This window comes from Actinia tenebrosa, unplaced genomic scaffold (assembly GCF_029948245.1).
Source record: "Actinia tenebrosa isolate PJP-AT-01 unplaced genomic scaffold, QUT_ActTen_1.0 PGA_scaffold2__45_contigs__length_23673736, whole genome shotgun sequence".
Taxonomy (NCBI): domain Eukaryota; kingdom Metazoa; phylum Cnidaria; class Anthozoa; order Actiniaria; family Actiniidae; genus Actinia; species Actinia tenebrosa.
In genome coordinates, this window is record NW_028292579.1 from 17,674,223 (window position 1) to 17,694,297 (window position 20,075).

The 20,075-nt window shown below is 39.2% G+C and overlaps 3 protein-coding genes across 4 annotated transcripts in view; 1 reads left to right on the forward strand and 2 right to left on the reverse strand.

Moving 5' to 3' along the window:
• Window positions 1-1,834: 1,834 nt before the first annotated feature.
• On the forward strand, window positions 1,835-8,031 carry LOC116292473 (uncharacterized). Its single transcript, XM_089034461.1, has 4 exons — window positions 1,835-1,891; window positions 2,108-2,285; window positions 6,072-6,272; window positions 6,994-8,031. The coding sequence occupies exons 2-4, from the start codon at window positions 2,183-2,185 to the stop codon at window positions 7,242-7,244; spliced, it is 555 nt and encodes a 184-aa protein (XP_088890587.1). The 5' UTR covers window positions 1,835-1,891; window positions 2,108-2,182; the 3' UTR covers window positions 7,245-8,031.
• Window positions 8,032-12,009: 3,978 nt separating this feature from the next.
• Window positions 12,010-19,256, reverse strand: LOC148909467 (uncharacterized). Of its 2 annotated transcripts, none has more exons than XR_016120532.1 (2): window positions 12,472-18,896; window positions 12,010-12,394 (listed from the first exon to the last, which is right to left on the reverse strand). XR_016120532.1 is itself a non-coding variant. In XM_089034459.1 (2 exons), exon 2 carries the CDS (start codon window positions 18,669-18,671, stop codon window positions 12,846-12,848), a length of 5,826 nt encoding a protein of 1,941 aa, XP_088890585.1. In that variant the 5' UTR covers window positions 18,672-18,990; window positions 19,068-19,256; the 3' UTR covers window positions 12,010-12,845. The 2 variants fall into 2 exon arrangements, 1 of the variants encoding a protein (XP_088890585.1); XM_089034459.1 differs by adding an exon at window positions 19,068-19,256 and having other exon boundaries at window positions 12,010-18,990.
• LOC116292490 (interferon-induced protein 44-like) overlaps window positions 18,918-20,075 on the reverse strand; it is a 32,475-nt gene continuing 31,317 nt past the window's right edge. Inside the window, exon 5 of the mRNA XM_089034460.1 lies at window positions 18,918-19,616. Coding sequence (XP_088890586.1) covers window positions 19,273-19,616 — 344 coding nt within the window. The 3' untranslated portion in view covers window positions 18,918-19,272. The remainder of the gene's footprint in view (window positions 19,617-20,075) is intronic.

Sequence of the window (20,075 nt, forward strand, 5' to 3'; positions counted from 1 at the left end):
TAACCGGGGTCAAGCTAGAAAATCGTCTCTCTCTCTCAGGTTCTTGGTGCCTCCCCTCCCTCTATGTTTTTTATTATTGTTGTTGTTGTTAGTGGACCCACCTACCCTCAGTCCGCCTAATCTTCACCTCCCCCTGTCTACAGGATATTTTTCCAAAGTTCGTTTTCAGAGTACAAAATCAAAATTTCGAAAAGCCATTTCTAAAATTTATTTTAATTTTTAATTTTTGAATTCGAAAATTGAAAATTGAAAATTGACATTGATGAGATAATATTCGAATTTTGACATGATCATAAAAAATGAAAATTCAAAAATCAGGCAAATTTCATATGTCCAATTCACGCCAACTAAATTGAAAAGCTCTTTGTGGAGTGTTACACGGACCCCACGGACCCTTAGGTTTCGTAGCCTCGAAAAGACGCTAACTACAGTAGTTTGCGAAGAACAGAAGATTTAGGGTCATGATGTTGTTGCACGCAGTTTAATTGTGCTATATAACTTTACTTTTAAGCACAACCTTTTGCTTTGGAAAGAGAGGAAAAAGACCGAAAAGAGCAAATATTCCAAATGTATGGGCAGTATTTTCCAATGGGAAGACAATTTTTGTGGTCGAAGCTTCCAAAAGAACCTTGTAATATAGCTACCCTAACAACTTTCCGTTACAGAATAATTCTAACTGCCAAAAATGTTATCTATGCAATACGTAGAAATTTTATAATATTTTTAATCTAGGTCTTTATTGCGACATTTTGATAACTTTTACCAAATGACTGCTTAGAATATTCAAAATATTTATATAGAACTTTTTTATTATTATTAGTGTTCATTTAGATATTTATCTTTTTTATATCATTATTCATTTATTTATTTATTTTTAGCTATAGATTTTTATATTTTTATATATCACGTTTCAATGATTTTATTGAAATTTTTGATGAATCCCAATAAGCCTTTTCATAGTTTAAGAATCGATTCCACTGCGCATGCGATTTTATCCCGAATTTCTCACCTTCTTTTGTTTAATTAAGAACAAAAGAAGGTTTAGTCAAAAGAAGGTGAGAAATTCGGGATAAAATCGCATGCGCAGTGGAATCGATTCTTAAACTATGAAAAGGCTTATACCTTTCTTTATAACATGACACCACAGAAACCAAGTTTGGGCTACCTGTGGTTCCATGTTAGAAAAGTATTAGAATAATACTTTTTTTGGAATATTTTTGGTGGAGGCTAATGTGTTTGTAATCTACGAGGTGCTGAACGAGCCTATAAAAAAGCTTATGTTACTCAAGTTTGGCAATATCGTTCAGCAAAGTATCAATACTTGCCTAGTTTTTTTTATTTCAGAAATAGAATAAGCTATAATCGAACATGTAAACAGCAACTGCAGTTTCGAAATCGACATACCAGAGGAGATAAGGGCTTTTATATTTACCTCATATTCTAGACCTGTTTACGAATGCTAATAATACCTATACATATGGGAGTCGTTTGAAACTAAACCTTTTTAAATATTTCCCAGCTTTTACTATGCACAAGGAAATACATAGTGTAAATCAGGGTTCATTTTGATACCAAACAAAAAACAGTACTTAAACTGCGTTGTAACAAGCCAACCACGGACACAAAACTGATCAACCCCCTCCGCCCCTAGTCTCCCCCACAGCCGTTTTCAGTGTCGTCACATAACGCTTTCTCCCCTGAGTAGCTACTCAGGGGAGAAAGCGTTGCGTGACGACACTGAAAGCAGCTGTGGGGGAGACTACTCCTTCCCCCCTCCCCCCTCCCCCCTCCCCGAATATTGTCGTAAAATTAATTGTTGACAAAAATTATCCATTTCATATTTAGGGCCCCAAACCAAGTTCATATATCAAATTTGAGCAAAATTCGTGAGGTAGCCTGACCATCTGTTTCTGTTTGCATGATCCTACGGACTATTACACTTATATTTTGTTTTTAAATTTATTCAAGATTTCTTGGAAGTGTGAGCGCCACGCCAAAATGCAATTCTTTCTTGGAAATGTGAATTGATTACAGAGGTCAACTGTCTCTCTCGCCTTTCTTTGCGAGTATAAGTTCGTAACGACACCAATTTGTATTTTCTATCTAGTGTTTGTTCGACAGTGGTTCACGGGGAAAGAAAACAGAAAGCTCTACGTCCTGTATTGATATTACGAGAATTAAGATGGACGGTACAGTGTTAGGACTAATTATAGCTAGTGTGATCGTTGCCATTCTTTCAGCTTTCATCTTTTGGTGGTGCTGCATTAAGAAGAAGGAGAAGGAAGGTACGCTTATACTGTAAATGTATGGAATACCTTAAAGAGCGAATATTATGGAAGCATCGCTTTGTATAGTCGGAGAACTGACTCAAGCACACTTCAGCCAGTAACACAGACAATGCATTCATGGACATGAAGCTAACGTTCTCTACATGAAGACTCTCACACATACACACACGCACAAACTACATTTTTATTTCTATGAAGCTAGGCTTGCAATTATAACATGTACACTTTAATATCTAACTTTCAAAGTAGGGGGTTTTAGCGAGACGGCTAAAATGATCAAAGCATTGATATCACTGTGATATTTTTATGACCATTATTCCCCAAGAAAACTACTTATTTCGTTTGTATGGTTTACTGCAGCTGCATTTCATTTTCAGAATTATACATATTATGTTCCCTTTTCGCTCCTTGAATGCGAATTATCTTATTTGCGATATACAGACAATTTTTCATTGAAGTTACGGCTCCCGCGTGACTCATTCAATGATCCACTGATCAGATTACATTTTAGAAACCAAAATTTTCCTTCATCCTGTAGCGCCAGTGAAGCGTGATTGAATGGCGCCATTTTGTACTATTTGTGGCAATGAATTAGAAGAGACAGATCGTTTTTGCACACGCTGTGGAAAAGATGAGATTCTATTTCCCAAAATTAAATTAAATTTCATTAATTTGAATTATTTTTTCACTCGTACGGCTAGTACAAAATGGCGCCATTCAATTACGCTTCACTGGGAGCTACAGGGGTAAGGAAGATTTTGTCGACAATATTGTACCCCCGGCCCTGTCATCTTAAACATTGGGTGGCTGTGTTACTCTTCAAGGATTCAATTCTGTGTTGTGCCGCGGCTTTGTGTATTTTGCCGTGAGTGAAATTGTGTAGTGCCGTGGAAATTTGTCTCAGCTTCTGATTCTTTACTCGAATTACATTCTAATCTCTGTTTAGAGTCTTGTCTCATCTCAGCCTCGGATTGGACTCGAATTACATCTCGTATATATTCTTTTTATCACATAAAGGTTAAGCAAATGTCAAAATATTCAGAAATTCTTTATTCGGCAAATTCAAAGTTCTGTAGTACCAAATCCTTTAGCATTGTGTCAAATGAAAGGCGAGTTACTTAACATACTTTCAGTGTAAAAAGTTTTAAACAGATTCGATGAAGTTGGAAAACTTAAGTTTTTAATTTTTAATGAAAAGAATGGCCTTCATTATAGCTGAAGTAGTGTTCCCATGGTAACCTTATATGTGATCAGCTCCATAAAAATTGAATCCTAAGCTCATGAACTTTAATATCGTTGACCTGTTGGGTATCAATGTGCGAGCCTGCATTAGCCCACAGATTACTATACACTGGGGAGACACCTTGATATGCATAAGTTTTTTATGTTATTATTATTATTATTATTATTATTATTATTATTATTATTATTTCTGAGTGTTTCATCTGGTTTCATTAGGGAAGAGGGGCTATCTCCAGCCCCCAACTGCATAACCCCCCCCTCCCTCCCCCCCCCCCCCCCCCCAATGACTTCATAGGGTCTAGGTTAGGGAACTAGTTCCATTTCATTAAGTATAATAAACATATATACATACCTTGATGATAATCCTGCTATTGCACTGGTACTTGGAGAATCACTCGAGTGTGCATATGATCAAATGCATTAGATAAATACCAAGTCATTGGTTTATAGTGTCATTTGTACATAATTGAGATACTAGGTGAGGGAGTGAAAAGAGTGATCTTACTAGTGGAAGATTACCCATGAAATATAATGTTGTCAAATTTGTCTGACCATGTACTATTCAAATATGTCTGTGTGAAACATATCCATAGTTGTCTGCTTTTCCTGTAAAAAAAATAAATAGGTTTAAGATTTTTCTAGATTTGTGCAAATAAACCTGGCACTACTATTTAATCAATTGAAAATGAATAAATGCTAAACATTTGTCTCCTTTTGTTCCTTTGCATCTAATATACACCAACAGGTAATTAATAATTTTATTATTAATAATTTTATTATTATTATTTTATTTAAACATATTTGACTAAACATTTGCCCCAAAAGCTGCAAAGATCAACAAGGGTGCTCCGGTTGATCGAGTATAAACTGTTTAAGAGTAGTATGATTTCTTGACAGTACCTACCTTGGCAAATTGTAGATGCAATTCCCTATGAATATGCATTTCAGTCATAGGAATCCAATCTCCATATTCAAAGCATTCGATTAGTGGAATGTTATTTTGAATCTAAATAGGGAGAGAAACAGCATAGTCATGAAGACAAATATGCATCTTAAAAAAAGGGGAAAATATCTAAATTTGTGGGGTTTTCCTCACTTTTTAAAAGAAGTTTCCGATGTTATAGTGCTTTCAATTTTAGTTTTAGTTTTACACCTGTTTCAAAAAAGGTTACTCTCAGGTCATATGTCATTCTAAGATGGAAATATATTATGGGTACATATAATAAACATAAATAATGGAGGTGTTCCCAATGGTTAAGGCAGTATTTAGTATATATTTCAACAACATTATCCATTTTCTTGATAAGGAAAAAAATAATGTTTAAAACACCTTAAATATTAATGTTTAGACTTTTACCCACAATTTTTTCCATCTTAGAATGACCTATCACCTGTGATAACCTTTTTTTGAAATAGGTGTATACGCACTATAATAGTAAACAATAACTGTGATAATTCCCTTTGAGGATCTCATGATGGAAGCAAATGAGCTCTTTAGTGAAAAGGGCGATATAAGTAATTCATTATTTTCCAATTATTATTTTTCGTATGTAATGATAATCCAAAGAAGGCCATTCCAAAGATTATCGTAAATTTTTTTCATGGATGCTTCTGAAAAAAGGAAAAGGACAATTATTACAGCGAGCTGTACATGCATCCTGCGAATATTATTTATTATTTTATTGTATCATATATTATTGGGTTATATTATATAGTTAGGATAGTACGCTCGCGCTGGTCGAAAACTATTCTTTATTAGTGAAAGGAGCACAGTGCTGACGACATCTGCGCGAGCGAAGTGCTGCTAGATCCTGCGACCGCGTCTTTCTTTTTGCGTAAATAAATTCAATACCAAAATAAAATTAGTAACTATATAATAGAACGAATAAAACAGTTTTTTCCCGTGGTCCATTCAGTAATAAAGCACTTAGGAAGCGCCGTAAGCACTCGAGAAGTGTGAGAAGCACTCGCCTACGTCTCGTTGTTCTTCTTACACGTCTTTGGTGCCTACGCCACTTCCTGCGTGCTTTATTACTGAACGGAGCACGACAAAAGCTGTTTTATTTGTTAAATAACTCTTAAGTAAATTTTTTATAAGGAGCCTATAAATTAAAATACGTTACACTTGAAATTGACACCCTCGGAAATACGATTTCTAGTGGTTTTAAGGGGCATTTGTGACAAGTTGTAACAAATCTGCACATTCTTCCTACGAAAAGAATGGAAAACTAATTGACATTTAATTTGCTCGTTTAACGTTTGGCACATTAAATGTTGCATATTTTTATTCAACCATCATTCAGCTATATAATCATTTTTCCATTAAATTTTACTAGAACTTTTGATCAAGAGATGCAAACAACAAAGTACCAGTAAAATTGAAGATCGTATTATAAAAAGACTGGACTCCAGTGTTGTTGAGAGAATTTGATAGAAAATGTAATTGAAATAATGTAGTATATATTTGCAAAGAAATGGTTTCCCATACATTTTTTTTCGTTCGGTTATTGTAATTAATTGGTTCTTTGATATTTTTTCTAGTCATTTTGGTCAAGAGATGTGACCAATCAAGTACATATGAAATCGAGAATCATATTATAAGCAAACTTAAGTCACGTGTGCGGTTCTTGGAGAAATCCTGGAACCGAGGTCTAGATGATAGAGATCAACCTGTCATTGTGTTTTGTGTCATATCTTCACGGATTGGTACAGACATCGAGAACGCGATGAGAGGAGTGCACGGTAAGCTTATTATTACTTCTCATTACCTGCGTTTCGTTTTTTGAAAGCTCGGCTGTCCAATATCTAAATTAGAATCATCGACCACATTAAAATGAATGCAATGCAAAGGCAGATGAAATCGAATATAAAGTATTTATGAGTTAAGACTTTCAAGCAAAAAAAAAAAAAAAAAAAAGAGAGTTTGAAAAAGAGGAAATGGATTATGAACGAATGGAGGGCTGGAGGACTGGAGGGCTGGAGGGCTGGAGGGCTGGTGGGCTGGATGGGTGGATGGATGGATGGATGGATGGATGGGTGAATGGGTGGATGGATGGGTGAATGGGTGGATGGTTGGTTGCATGGATTGATAAATAAATTAAAGACCCATTGCCACTTACCGTGATGCATCACAATTTGTTTACATTTTGAATCGTGTCACAACTGAAAAAACAATTCCAACCTTTTGAATAAACTCTTAGATAGTCCCTAAGGCCGTAAAATAATGTAAAAGAATCATTTTTGTGCCTTAGTGCTATGTCGGAAGAGGATTTAATATGAAGTTATTATTCAATATATGAATCTTTGAATTTCATGGACCACGAAATTCATCTGTGAACGCGGTGCATCACGGTAAGTGGCAATGGGTCTTTAAGGAAGGAATGAAAAATGAATGATGGAAGAAAAATATACGTGCTGTATGCCTTATTACTTTTGGTAACTCAGCTCCGTGATATTGTTTCAGGCACAAGCCCTGTGATCCTAGTGTTGCTGCACTCTGTTCTTAGCAATTTGTTAGGAGACCGCGATTTGTCTGGTGACGAAGAACTTTTGGATCCCACAATGCTAAAAAGAATGACATGCATCGCTCACTTTGCATTCTCTGTCGGTGAGGGGCTTTACGACTGTCGTCAGAACGAAAAGGGGCATCAAAAGTTGGCTTCTCGTGTCAAGAAGTTGTCTCGCAATAGTGTACAACCTTTAAATAAAAGTTAGGTAAGGACTGTAGGTAAATTAATGACCTTTCTCAGTCCATGCTTTGAACTTTGATCAAACGAGAAGCAATATAAACCAGCTTCATTGGTGAATATAGCAGTAGGTATGAAAGGCCCATCGATTCCCATCCCTCCTCAATTTTCAGGCAGGGAAACTTCAAAATTCTATTTAATGGGCGAAACGTTTGGTTTACCCCCTGAGTCGTTATATCTATGACACTACTTTTCTTCAGGGGTGCCTCACCTCATTTGAATCTTATAGGATCCTCCCCTGAAATTTCGGGACGGAAAAATCATTGTTAGGGAATGCAGAAATAAGTATTGCTAAGGAAATCGTTATACTGAAACATTGGCCAAGATATCGATAATCTGCCGAATACACCGAATGTATTTTAGTACAAATTATGTGTTAAAAAAAATCACCTTTAAGTTTTCCAAAAGTTACAGGTCCACAGTAAAAACATTAATAAATTAAAAGGACAATTTTAGTGCGTAAATATTAATGTTGGAAATATGATCTCATTAGATTGCACGCCATGTATCCGTGAAACGAAACCAAAACGCGTCTAGTTCATTCCTGAGAGAATTCAAAAACGAAATAGGTCTTAAGTGCTAAATAGCTATTGGATTGGTTCACCGATAGCGTGCACGCTATTCCGTAGAACTTGTTTCATTGAGTATGACATTGCTTAGTGGCCCTTATACACAGTCTTATTGGTAATAAAATGGTTTCAATCATCCACGCTACTGAGCTTCGCAGTCCTTGAAATAAAGTGTGATGAAACTGACATTTTTATCTTTCTAGCCGATTTTTTTTGTAACTAGGCCTGTATGCCAAAACTTAAAACTTAGCATTGAGCCCTTATATATGTGCAATGCGGCGTCGCGCAAAAATATAAACAGGCTGCAGGAAAAATCTCTCGTTTGGCGGAAAACCTCAAATGAGTATGTACGTTACTCTGGGTAGAGATTGAAAACCATTTAATCAAAAATATACCATGCGGCATTATCTATAGAATTCCAAGTTCAAACATCGAATCTTTCCTTGAGCAATAGCCTGCGTCACATCCGGAATTTTCTTCGTAAATACCGTCTGCGAAACATCGCCAGAAAAGCTTGTTCTGGACCCCCAGCAAATTGCGCGATTATATATAACAGATTCTGATTGCCTGTTAGCCAAGCTTATTCTAACGTAAACTCCCATTGGATAACACTATCAAACCGGATGTGAACGCGCAAAGCGTCCTAGTTTTCAAAATGGCGTTTTCTTTTCATGAGGATCTTCGGACTAGAGCGTTTTTAGAAGTAAAGTATCAGTTTGAAATAGAAAATATTTTTCAAGAGCAACAAGATTCCATCAAAGCATTCTTGGAAAAGGGACGAGTGTTCGTAAATTTGCCAACGGGCTAAGGGAAGTTTCTCGCTGTTCAGTGTTTACCGATGACGTATCTGATGTTCTCTATTATGGAAGACCTCGTGGAAGTAGCGTGTTAGTTGTCATATCTCCATTAAAATCTTTAATGGAAGACCAAGTTTCTTCCCTAGGTAATTTAGGAATACCGGCTGTAGCTATCGGAAATGATACCAATGTCGAAGAAGCTTTCAATTTCAAGGGTTTATTTTATGCGATTCCTTTTTTTGAGCTTGTCAATGCATTGACGGCACACGTGTGAACTCGTTCGTCTTACTTCAAATTATACTGTATTTGCACTTCTAATATAGGGTTGGATTTTTGTAGCTTCCATTAAAAAGAAAAACTTCATAATCTTTTGCGATGAATCGATGGCACAAATTGCAAACTTTTAGTGTTATTTTGGGACGGGGAAAGGTCATTCTACTTGAAGATTATCAATTTATCAAGGAAAACACCGCACTCGCTCGTGTTACGATTTTACACTAAACATCTGTAATCACAGAGTGGGACAATCACGAACGGAACCCTGAGGTCCATGCTAGGTGAAAGCCCAAGATCGAATTGGAATTTAGAAGTTGGTTTTTGCGGAAGGAGGAAAACAGGAGAACCCGGAGAACCCGGAAAACCCTCGAAGCACAGGAGAGAACCAACAAACAGCTCTACTCACATACGAGTCCCAGCTCGTAGGGAATCGAACCCGTGTCGCATTGGTGAGAGGCGAGCAAATCACTAATAAAAGGTATTTTTTTAAAGGAAATGCATTTTCGGGCCTAAATTCCGGATGGAAATAGAAACCAATGAGAAAATAGCGACCAGAAACAACAAACACTTGTCGATTTCAGTCACGGTATATGTCGAAAATACCAATTGTTCACGGCCTCCGTATGAACCCTAAATACAATAACCCAAACTGATTTTTGGATATGTTCTAGAAGAACATCTAAATAGTTCATGACGTGAGTTTCATTGAGAAAAAAAGTGGCGCACTTGATTAATTGTTTTTGGCGTAGCAAGGGTCAGGTCTATGTGTGAATACCACTCAATTCTAAATATCATCTGACCGCTTTCAATAAATAGCTGAAACCGTTATTTTATGCCCAATCAAGTCTCAAACATCTCTTCTATCAATTTATAAACATATAGTTTTCATATGTTTTTCCTCTTCTGTATATGCGTTAGTTGTTTTTTAACCTGTTTGATTCAGCTGAAAATTTGCATACTTTTGAGGTCGCCGCTAGGCCAACAGACTTTCTCGGATTTCTCAGAATTTTAGCTGTTTTTTGAAAAACTAACTACACCACGTTTGTTTACTTGGTAGTACCTTCCAGCAAACCAAAAATGAGCAAAATCGAAATTTTGACCGTGACCGGCCGATGCTCGATATTAGTGGACCTTCGCTCTTAAATTCAAAATGAAACCCTGGATCACTCCAGGCCTAAGAACCTCAATACACAATAAAATACAAACTTTATAAACGGTACTTTAGGAATAGAAATGACCATACTTATGGAAGATATATGAAATTTAGAAATAAATTTAGCCTTTTGCTTAAGTCTAGCAAAGAAAAATGTTGTACTGAATATTTTAAGAACAGCCCGTCTAACTCAAAGGCTACCTGGAAAGGTATTAGGCAACTGATATCATTAAAACTTAAAGCATCAACCTTACCTTCAAAGATAATAAGGGACAATGATACCATTACAAATGCGAAAGGTATTGCTAGTAATATTTCAAAGCCGAGAATGAGGATTGGACGGGATTTCAAGTCCAAGCAATTAGTTCTAGTGCGAGGCGAAGCCGAAGCCGAATTGCTCGGACCTGAAATCCCGTCCAGTCCGATATTGGAGGCTTTGAAATGTCTTCTCATGCTCATTGTTATTCGACTTGGAGTAACTGGAACAAAATTAATTCAGTCCTAGGACTACTATAGACTGAATTCAGTCCTTTCACATGACTTTACCCGGTTTCAAGTAACATCATGTGACCCAAAAATAGCCAATTTATTGGCTGGTTTCCTCATGAATTATTAATGAGCACGAGAAATGAATTTAATAACTTCTTTGCTAATAGAGGCTCATCCTTTGCAAAGGAAATACCCAAATGTGAAGCCTCTTATAAGGATTTTCTGACCCAACCTCTAAATAGTAGTCTCTCCTCTCTCCTGTTTCAGCAGCTGAGATTGGTGAGATAATAAATTCAATTGATCCATCTAAGTCAGTTGGTTCCTACAGCATTCCTGTCACCATCTTGAAAAGTTTAAATAATATTATTTCAGATCCACTAAAAATTATTTTCAATGAATCATTCTCCTTGGGCATAGTTCCAAGTCAATTCAAAGTCGCCAAGGTGGTTCCAGTTCACAAAAAGAATTCTGCTCTTGATGTGTTTCCAACTACCGCCAAATCTCTACTAAATGTATTTAATAAAATTCTTGAGAAACTCATATACAATAGGCTTTTAACCTATTTTGAGAAGTTTTCTGTATTCTATAATAAAAACATTTTGGCTTTCGCCCAAAACACTCAACTTCTCATGCATTAATTCTATTAACTGATAAAATAAAACAAGCCATCGACAAGGGCTTCCATTGTTGTGGAATTGATTTTAGATTTATGCCAGGCGTTTGACACTGTCGACCATACCATCTTACCAAGAGAAAATGAACTAGTTCATATTCTCTTGGTCTTACTAAAAATATTATTAGGTCATATTTTCTTGATCTTACTGAAAAAAATTAGAATATTATGGAATAATAAGGGGTATCATCCTCAATTGGGTATCATATCGGGGTGCCCCAAGGTTCTATCCTTGCCCCTTGCTATTCTTAATTTAAATTACATGAATGACTTCCATTCGTGCTCAAGTCTTCTTGAGATTTATCTTTTTGCTGATGACACAAATTTGTTTCTGAAAAATACAAAATTTTCTGATCTTGAAAGCAAATTAAATAATGATTTGATCAAAGTCAACAATTGGATGTGTGCCAATAAATTATCCTTAAAAGCATTGACAAAACTAGTTTTGTTATCTTTCATCCACACCAGAAACGTCTCGCTTCTAATTTTGAATTGAAAATTTGCAATAAAGTGATACGACATGATTCTTGTATTAAATATCTTGACATAATTCTCGACTACCCTCACCTAAATTGGAAAATGCACATTCATGAACTTGGCTAAAAAGTCTCAAAAAGTATTGGTATACTTTCAAAAATCAGACATTATGTTCCCACTGAGGTCCTGATTCAACGTTATTATTCTTTCATATATCCCTTAATAACATATGGTATTTCTGTTTGGGGAAATACCTACAATTCAACATTTAAACCCATATCAATCCTTCAAAACAAAGCTGTGTGAATCATTACTTTCTCAAAACATGATCACCACAGTAATCCATGATATTTACAACTTAAAAATCACTATATTGCAAGTCCTATTGCTGCAGAGATATCATCTTATGAACAAACAATAAACACCGTATGGATGACATATCTATACTATATAACAATAAACATTACCTAGCACAGTTAGTCCAATAAAGATAGAAACTGCTTGCTCTCAGTTTTCATGTACCAAGTGTTTTTTAATGAGTCTGTAGTCTACAACCACTGATAGAAGATAGCCTTTAGTAGATAACCATAGAGTACACCATTCGAACGCAGTTGCAGTGACTAGAGTAGATTTATTGACGGTAGATATTGTTACGATCTTAAGAAACTAAGAAACTGGTTCGAACTGAAATACAGGTTAAAACACAACATTAATTTAAGATCAATTATGCTAGCTATTACAAGATCAATAAATTCACTTACTTTGATGTACGTGGATAGGATAAAGATTGAGAAAGAAGGTAGAATTTTGATAGATTGAAGACTGATAATACGGTGTAGTTAGCGTCGAGAAAGCTATATGATACTACTGAAAAAGCACGTGTCATAGATTGATTGACTGAGGTATCGAGTCACTTAATCATATAATAAAAAACTTTGTAAAAGATTAACTAGTTAACATTCCGGCCCCTTAAAGGCGCTAAGTACTGCCTTTACAATAAACTATAAGGATAAAGGCCGGAGGACAAGAAAACTGAACGGTAACAATAATAATCGTAAATGGTATGTAATAAACTAAGAGTTCAAAGTTAGTGTCCCTCGTGCATTGCACAATAGTATATCGTAGAGTCCTTTGTTTAGGCTGCAACATCTGCTTCCTCCAGAAGTACAATCTTACTGACTGGACGTACAAGCGTCGATGTCTTCGTCCTTATTTTAGCGGACCGTACTAAGCCATCCACACTATTCTGGTAAACTTCTAGTACTCTGCCTAGTGGCCATGAAAATCGCTGTGTGGTATCATCAACGATCATCACGACGTCGTTGGGTTGCAGATTCCGTTGCTTTTTTATCCACTTTTGGCGGGCTTGTAGACTGGGCAGGTACTCTTTCACCCACCTCCTCCAAAAAACGTCGGCTAGGTACTGCACCTGTCGCCACCTTCGCCGACTGTAGACGTCTTCCTTTGCAAAAATACCTGGGGGAATGGTCGAACCTGGACGTAGCAGTAGCAGATGGTTGGGAGTCAGAGCTTCAAGGTCTCGCGGGTCTTCAGAAACCTTTGTAAGTGGGCGGCTGTTCATGATCATTTCTACTTCGCACATCAGGGTGGATAACGTTTCGTCGCAGATGGTTTGTTGTTTTAAAAGTCCTTGGAGAATCTTCCTGGTCGATCTGATACATCGCTCCCACACACCGCCATGGTGCGAGCCTGAAGGTGGATTGAATGTCCACTTTACATTCTTTGCTAGAAGCGCGTCGTGGATGGCTTGCTGATTCATTGATTGGATCGATTCGCGAAGTTCCCTTTCGCCCCCGACGAAGTTCGTCCCATTATCCGTCCTAATTTCTTTAGGTGGGCCTCTTCTTGCGATAAATCGCCTTAGCGTGTTTATAAAGGAATCTGTATCTAGGCTGTGTGAAATTTCTATATGAACAGCTCGTACGGTAAGACAAGTGAAGATCACGCCGTATCTCTTTACTGTTGTTCTTCCACGACGTACCAAGAACGGTCCAAAGAAGTCAATCCCGACGGATGTGAACGGTGGATTATCCGGAGTCACGCGGTCTCTTGGCAGGTCCGCCATTTTTTGCTGCTGTGGTTTGCCGTGATTCTTTCTGCAAAAGAAGCATGTACCGATGGCACGGCGCACCGCTGCTCGGGCCTTGACAATCCAGTATCTTTGTCTTAGATGAGATAAAACATGCTCTGCGCCACAGTGACCATTAGTAACGTGGTGGTGTCTAATCAACAGCTCGGTGACATGCTGCTTGCTAGGGAGAATAATTTGGTGCTTGTGATCTTCGTCTATCGGTGCGTTCGCCAGACGACCTCCTACACATATCAGGCCATCAATCAGCTGAGGACTGAGGTTGTAGATAGAACTTGACTGCAACACTGTGGAATTACGTGAAGATAGAGCGACAACCTCTTCGGGAAAGGCCGACTTCTGCACTAACTTGAGGATTTCCCTTTCTGCCGCATTCATCTCGTCCACTGTTATCGGATCCAGCTTGTTCGAAGTGTTGACAGTCTCTTGAGCCCGACGCTTGCGGCACAGGTTACGGAGATTTGACTTCAACCGCAACATCCAGGCAACGGACTTGCGCAGGCGGGTCCAACTGGAGAACCGTTCGAAGCGCTTTACCATATCCCCGTTCATTTCCGCTGTGGAGATAACGTTGACTACTGCTTCCCTCTTCACTTCTGGGTCGTTATCTTCCAGTTTCACAGCAGGACGTCGAGGCCAGTTCTCTTCTGAATTCCAAAGGAAGCCTGGACCATTCAGCCAGCGGTTATCTCCTAAGGCCGCTTTAGGCGACAAACCTCTTGACGCATCGTCTGCAGGGTTGGACCTTGTGTCGACATACGACCATTGAGTCCTTGTTGACTTCTCGCGTATTGCAGTCACTCTGTTTGCTACAAACGTATGGAATCGTTTGTCCTCATTCTCGATGTATGCAAGTACGCATGTGCTGTCGGTCCAAAATCTCGAATCTTCTAGCACTGGGATGGAAAGCTCTTTGAGAGACATCTGATCGAGTCTAGTGGAGAGAACAGCCGCAGACAACTCCAACCTCGGTATGGTAACTGGTTTGAGGGGTGCTAGCCTCGACTTGCCATTGACGAAAGAACAGTGAATTCTCCCTTCTCGATTGACTAGTCTGAGGTATGTTACTGCTCCATAGCCTAGTTGAGAAGCGTCAGAGAAGTGGTGCAATTGGCTTGATGAGACTTCACCGAATCCGTCTGGTTTGAAGCAACGACGGATAGCTAAGCTTTCCAGATGTGGTAAATCTTGCAACCAGCTCTGCCAGCGTTGAAGGTCTGCCTCTGTCATAGGATCATCCCACCCTAGTCTTTGGCGGCACAGGTCTTGGAGCAGCAGCTTAGCCGGTAGCGTATATGGAGCAACGAATCCCAGCGGGTCGTAAATCGAACTGACTACCGAAAGTATACCTCGTCTGGTGGCGGGTCTGTCCTTGATAACGATAGCGAATCCAAAGGTGTCGGATGAGACTTTCCACTGAACGCCAAGAGCTCTCTCAATGCATGTAGAATCGAAGTCCAGAGTCTTCGTAGAAGGCGCTCTTTCCTGTTCTGGGATTGTCGAGAGAACCGCAGCGGAGTTTGACATCCACTTTGTCAAACGAAAGCCTCCCTTTGCCAATAGATCACGCAGCTCTTTAGCGAGATGAACTGCAGCTTTCTCGGTAGCCACAGACTTGAGGCAATCGTCGACGTAGAAATTTCTCTTAACTGTCTCGATTGCCTGTGTACTGAATTCTCCTGAGTAGTCGTCAGCTGTCTTGCGTAGAGCAAACGTTGCGCAACTAGGCGATGAAGTTCCTCCGAACAGATGGACATTCATCTGGAACTCTTCTATTTCACCTTCGAGATCTCCATCCTTAAACCATAGAAATCGTAGAGCGTCACGATCTCCTTCCGGTACTCGTACCTGATAGAACATTGATTCAATGTCTGACATGAGGGCAATTGGTTCCTCGCGGAATCTCGTAAGCACCCCAATCAGAGAGTTGTTAAGGTCCGGCCCCTGTAGAAGCTCATCGTTCAATGCTTTGCCTTTATGCTTAGCTGAGCAGTCATATACGACGCGGACCTTGTCGGGTTTTTTTGGATGGAACACAGGGTGGTGAGGCAGATACCAGGTAACATTCGTGGCGACGTAACAGTCAGTGACCTTTCTGGCGTAGTCTTTCTCGAGCAGATTGTCGATGAATCTTGAATACATCTCGTGTAGCTTGGGGTCCTTCCCGAGTCGTTTCTTCAGGAGCAGAAGACGGTGCATAGCAAGGCATCTGTTGTTTTCAAGAGAGGGCGCGTCATTCTTCCAAGGCAGCGCCAACTCGTAATGCCCATCTTTACGACAAATAGTTTCCTCCATGATCTTTAGAGCTCGCCTGTCTTCCATTGACATAGTTCTCTTGTTGTCGTATTGTGAGTCGTTGAACTCCATATTGCAGAAACTCTTAAATTGATGTTCGAGATTTGCTTCAGATTGAACAAAGTTCGACATGTGGAATTCGTGGGCTCCATTTTTCAGTGGTCCGACAACCGCCCATCCTAGAATGGTCTTCATTGCGTATGGTTCTCCTTCTAATCCTGCTCTGATTTCCTCCGGTTGCAGGGCTCTGGGAACGTCGCTGCCAATCAGTAAGTCGACCTCTGCATTGATGCTTGGTATACTAAGACCTTTGAAGTGTTGCCAACTGTTTACATCTACTTGACTAGCCATACTTTCTGTCGAGACAGGAAGATTCGCAATGGAGAATACGGTAGGAATTTCTAGATGGCCAGTACCATCCAGGGCTGATACCTCTAGGCCAAGAACTGTTGTCTCAGTTTTGCTGTTGACCTTCTCTATCGTCGTGATAGATAAAGTGGTTTCCTTTCCTTGGGCATTGAGCATGTGTTTGAGTCTTTCTGTGCAAAAGGTGGTATTTGATCCCCCATCCAGGAACGCGTACGTTTGTACTACCTTGTTGGAGTCTCTTGCCTTGACCTTCACAGGAACTATAGGCAAGGCTATTATCTTCCGGGTCGGGACTGTTGGGTGACTCTTGACATAGCCGTTTCGAACCTGGGAGGAACTTTGGTTGGTGGTTTGTTTCGAATCACTGCTTGTTGCCTCGCCATCTTGTTTGGATTCTTTAGCTGTACTCGACTTTGGGTGAAGAAAGGTCGAATGTTTTTGTGTGCATCCATCCACCTTGCAAAAGCTTGCCTTTGAACAAGAATTAGCTACGTGACCATTGGTAAGACAGTTGTCACACAATCTCTTGTTGCGAACAAGTTTGTGTCTTTCTTCTAAGCTCATTCCTCTGAAGACGGAGCACTGAGAAAGCCAGTGATTATTGCTGCATGACGGGCATTCTGGAAGTCTCCGAGACGTCGTAGTATTGAGACATTCGCTGTTCTTGTTATTGCTGTTTGGAGATGTTCTCGGGTCGACTTGAGTTGCGAACGACATTGTTCTCCTAGTGTTTCGTTCGTTGTAACTTCTTGGCTTGTTTGTATTCAGGTTGCTGTTGTTTGACATGTCACCGAATATTGGATGGGCTGCAATTCTCGCGCGATCCTCCACGAATGCGGCTACATCGTCAATGGTAATTTCTCTTCCGTCCCTTTCGGTGATCCTATCTGCGATGTCGCGCCACTTCAGGCGTAACCCGTATGGCAGCTTGTCCACAATGCGCTTCAGCGTGTCCGGGTTTTCTATTTTACTCGAAAATCCAATCTCTCTTAGGGTGTTCCTGCAGCTCGTGAGAAGGGTTGAGAACTTACGCAGTGCTTCGCCAGATTCGGTCTTTATCGGGTTGCCTTCGGTTAGTCTACCAACATACGATGCTGCTATTTTGTAGCTTTGGCCGTATCTTTGCTTAAGAAGTTTTCGGGCTTCGCGATAGCCTTCTGCGGGGGGCATTGAAAGGCAACTCCGCATCAGCTCCTGTACGTCTCCAGCTGTATATTGTACAAGATAGTACAATCTTGCATTGTCGCTCTCCGTTTTGGACTCGATGATATTCTCAAAGGCTCGGACGAAGCTGCAATATTCTATCGGATTTCCGTCAAAGGTTGGTACCTCAGGCTGAGGTAGCATCAAGGCAAGGGTGTGTCGCTGTTGCTGAACCAGTAGGCTCTCTATTTGTTGAGCTTGCATTCTCTGGGCCGCCATCGCGCTAAGAATAGCTTCTTCGTTTTCCGATTTTATCTTGATGTCCTTCTTCAAGTCCTCTGTCTTCTTCTCGTTGATTGATATTTTAAGGTCGGCTGGTAAGTTGAGCATCGGTGGTGGTGTTAATGGTGTCTTAGGCCTTTTAAAATCTCCGTTTTCTTCCGTACTGTCCTCGTCTGTTTCTTCGCCGCTCGATTCATTGGAAACTGTCTCGTAACTGCTCTCACCTTCGTAGGCATTTTCTTCGGCGGTGGCCTTTGCTATTTCTGTTTCCAGTTCCAATTGTTCCATTTTCTGTTTCAAACGCAGTTCTTCTTCTTGAAGTGCTTGTTGTTTTTTAAGAAGCGTCACTTGAACTTTCAACGCTGCCTTTCGTGCGGCGATATTTGACCTTGACGAACGTGAGCTGCGATGAGACGTGACACTGGCGTTGTCGTCATCGACCTTTGGATCGCATGACTTCTTCTCCAACTCTGATGCTGTGGCTATAGAGTCTATTCTTCGTTTTAAATCGCAAACTCTTGTCATCTCTGCTTCGAAGTATTCATGGGATTCTTCTATATCGCATTCGTCAGACAGATTGGCGTGGTAAGTTTCGTGAGCAGTTCGAAAATTGTCCATCGCGTCATCCAGTTCGGGAATTTTCAATTTTATGGATTCTAAATTGTCGACGCTGAGTAGCATTTCTTTGATTTCATTTTGTGTTTTTGTAATAAGCCCTTTGGCGGCGCTCCTAGCTCGTTTCAGTTGTCGCAGTTCTTCCATTATTGGATTGGCAGATTATTGAATTCCGATCATTCCTTTGACCATGCGGTTATCAATGTTCCTTTGAACCATACAGCATTCCGATCATTCCAACGAAATCAAGTACGGCGAAGTAGAAGTTATACAGCAATGTACAGTCGTAAATAACACAGCTATACGTACCAAATTCGAACTAAATGTAGTCTACAACCACTGATAGAAGATAGCCTTTAGTAGATAACCATAGAGTACACCATTAGAACGCAGTTGCAGTGACTAGAGTAGATTTATTGACGGTAGATATTGTTACGATCTTAAGAAACTAAGAAACTGGTTCGAACTGAAATACAGGTTAAAACACAACATTAATTTAAGATCAATTATGCTAGCTATTACAAGATCAATAAATTCACTTACTTTGATGTACGTGGATAGGATAAAGATTGAGAAAGAAGGTAGAATTTTGATAGATTGAAGACTGATAATACGGTGTAGTTAGCGTCGAGAAAGCTATATGATACTACTGAAAAAGCACGTGTCATAGATTGATTGACTGAGGTATCGAGTCACTTAATCATATAATAAAAAACTTTGTAAAAGATTAACTAGTTAACAGAGTCAATCAGACAGTTGATGCTTGCATGACTGGTTGCCCTCGTTGTGATATGGCGGCTGCACTATCGTGTCTTGACAGGTTTGCCATTTGGTCTTTCAAATAGTCTTGAGCATTGCATAACATCTGACGTAAGGGCCAAAGCAGTAAGATATCGATGGCATCTTCCAATTCGACTTGTTTTTTATAGTTCATTACCGGAAAAATGTGGTTTTCGGGAAGACCATCCAACATATTTCCTACTTTACTAACCAAGTCGTGGATGGCGGTACTGTGATATACATTGGTCACGTGCTCGGCAACTTTTTCACACGCCTCGTCGATGTGAGTGAGCAAAATGTATGTACGAGGTGCTGCAAGTAAAATTCATAATAAATAATATAATATAATAATGATAATGATAATAATGGTACTTCCATTGTCATTAAGAAGTGCAAAACAAAGTTCGATTGTTTGTTATAAGAAAATTTATTCATTCAAAAGCGACAACCATCGCTGAATATAAAGTCGGACTCCCTTAGGGTAAAATTATGAATGTAAATTTTGATCTTGTGAACTTTATATTGCAACATTGAAGTCTAGCTATTTTTAGTCGTGTTTTGGTAGTCTCTTAGATAAATAAATGTAAAATATAATGATTATTGAATTCGGTTTTCGCATGATATCGTAAATTATCAAGAACCCATGTTAATAGGTATTTAATTGATTTTTTTACAAAAATTGATTTTAAAAAAATATTATAATATTCGTTATTCAATTTCACATGCTAATTGTAACAGCACATGGATGATCTACACAATTAGCTATCTAGC

Excerpts from the sequence above, each read along its gene's own strand:
- LOC116292473 (XM_089034461.1), top strand. The coding sequence starts at position 2,183 with ATGGACGGTACAGTGTTAGGACTAATTATAGCTAGTGTGATCGTTGCC. Across the intron at positions 2,286-6,071 it reads TAAGAAGAAGGAGAAGGAAG|TCATTTTGGTCAAGAGATGT; the intron begins GTACGCTTATAC and ends TATTTTTTCTAG. Across the intron at positions 6,273-6,993 it reads CGCGATGAGAGGAGTGCACG|GCACAAGCCCTGTGATCCTA; the intron begins GTAAGCTTATTA and ends ATATTGTTTCAG.
- LOC148909467 (XM_089034459.1), bottom strand. The coding sequence starts at position 18,671 with ATGGAAGAACTGCGACAACTGAAACGAGCTAGGAGCGCCGCCAAAGGG.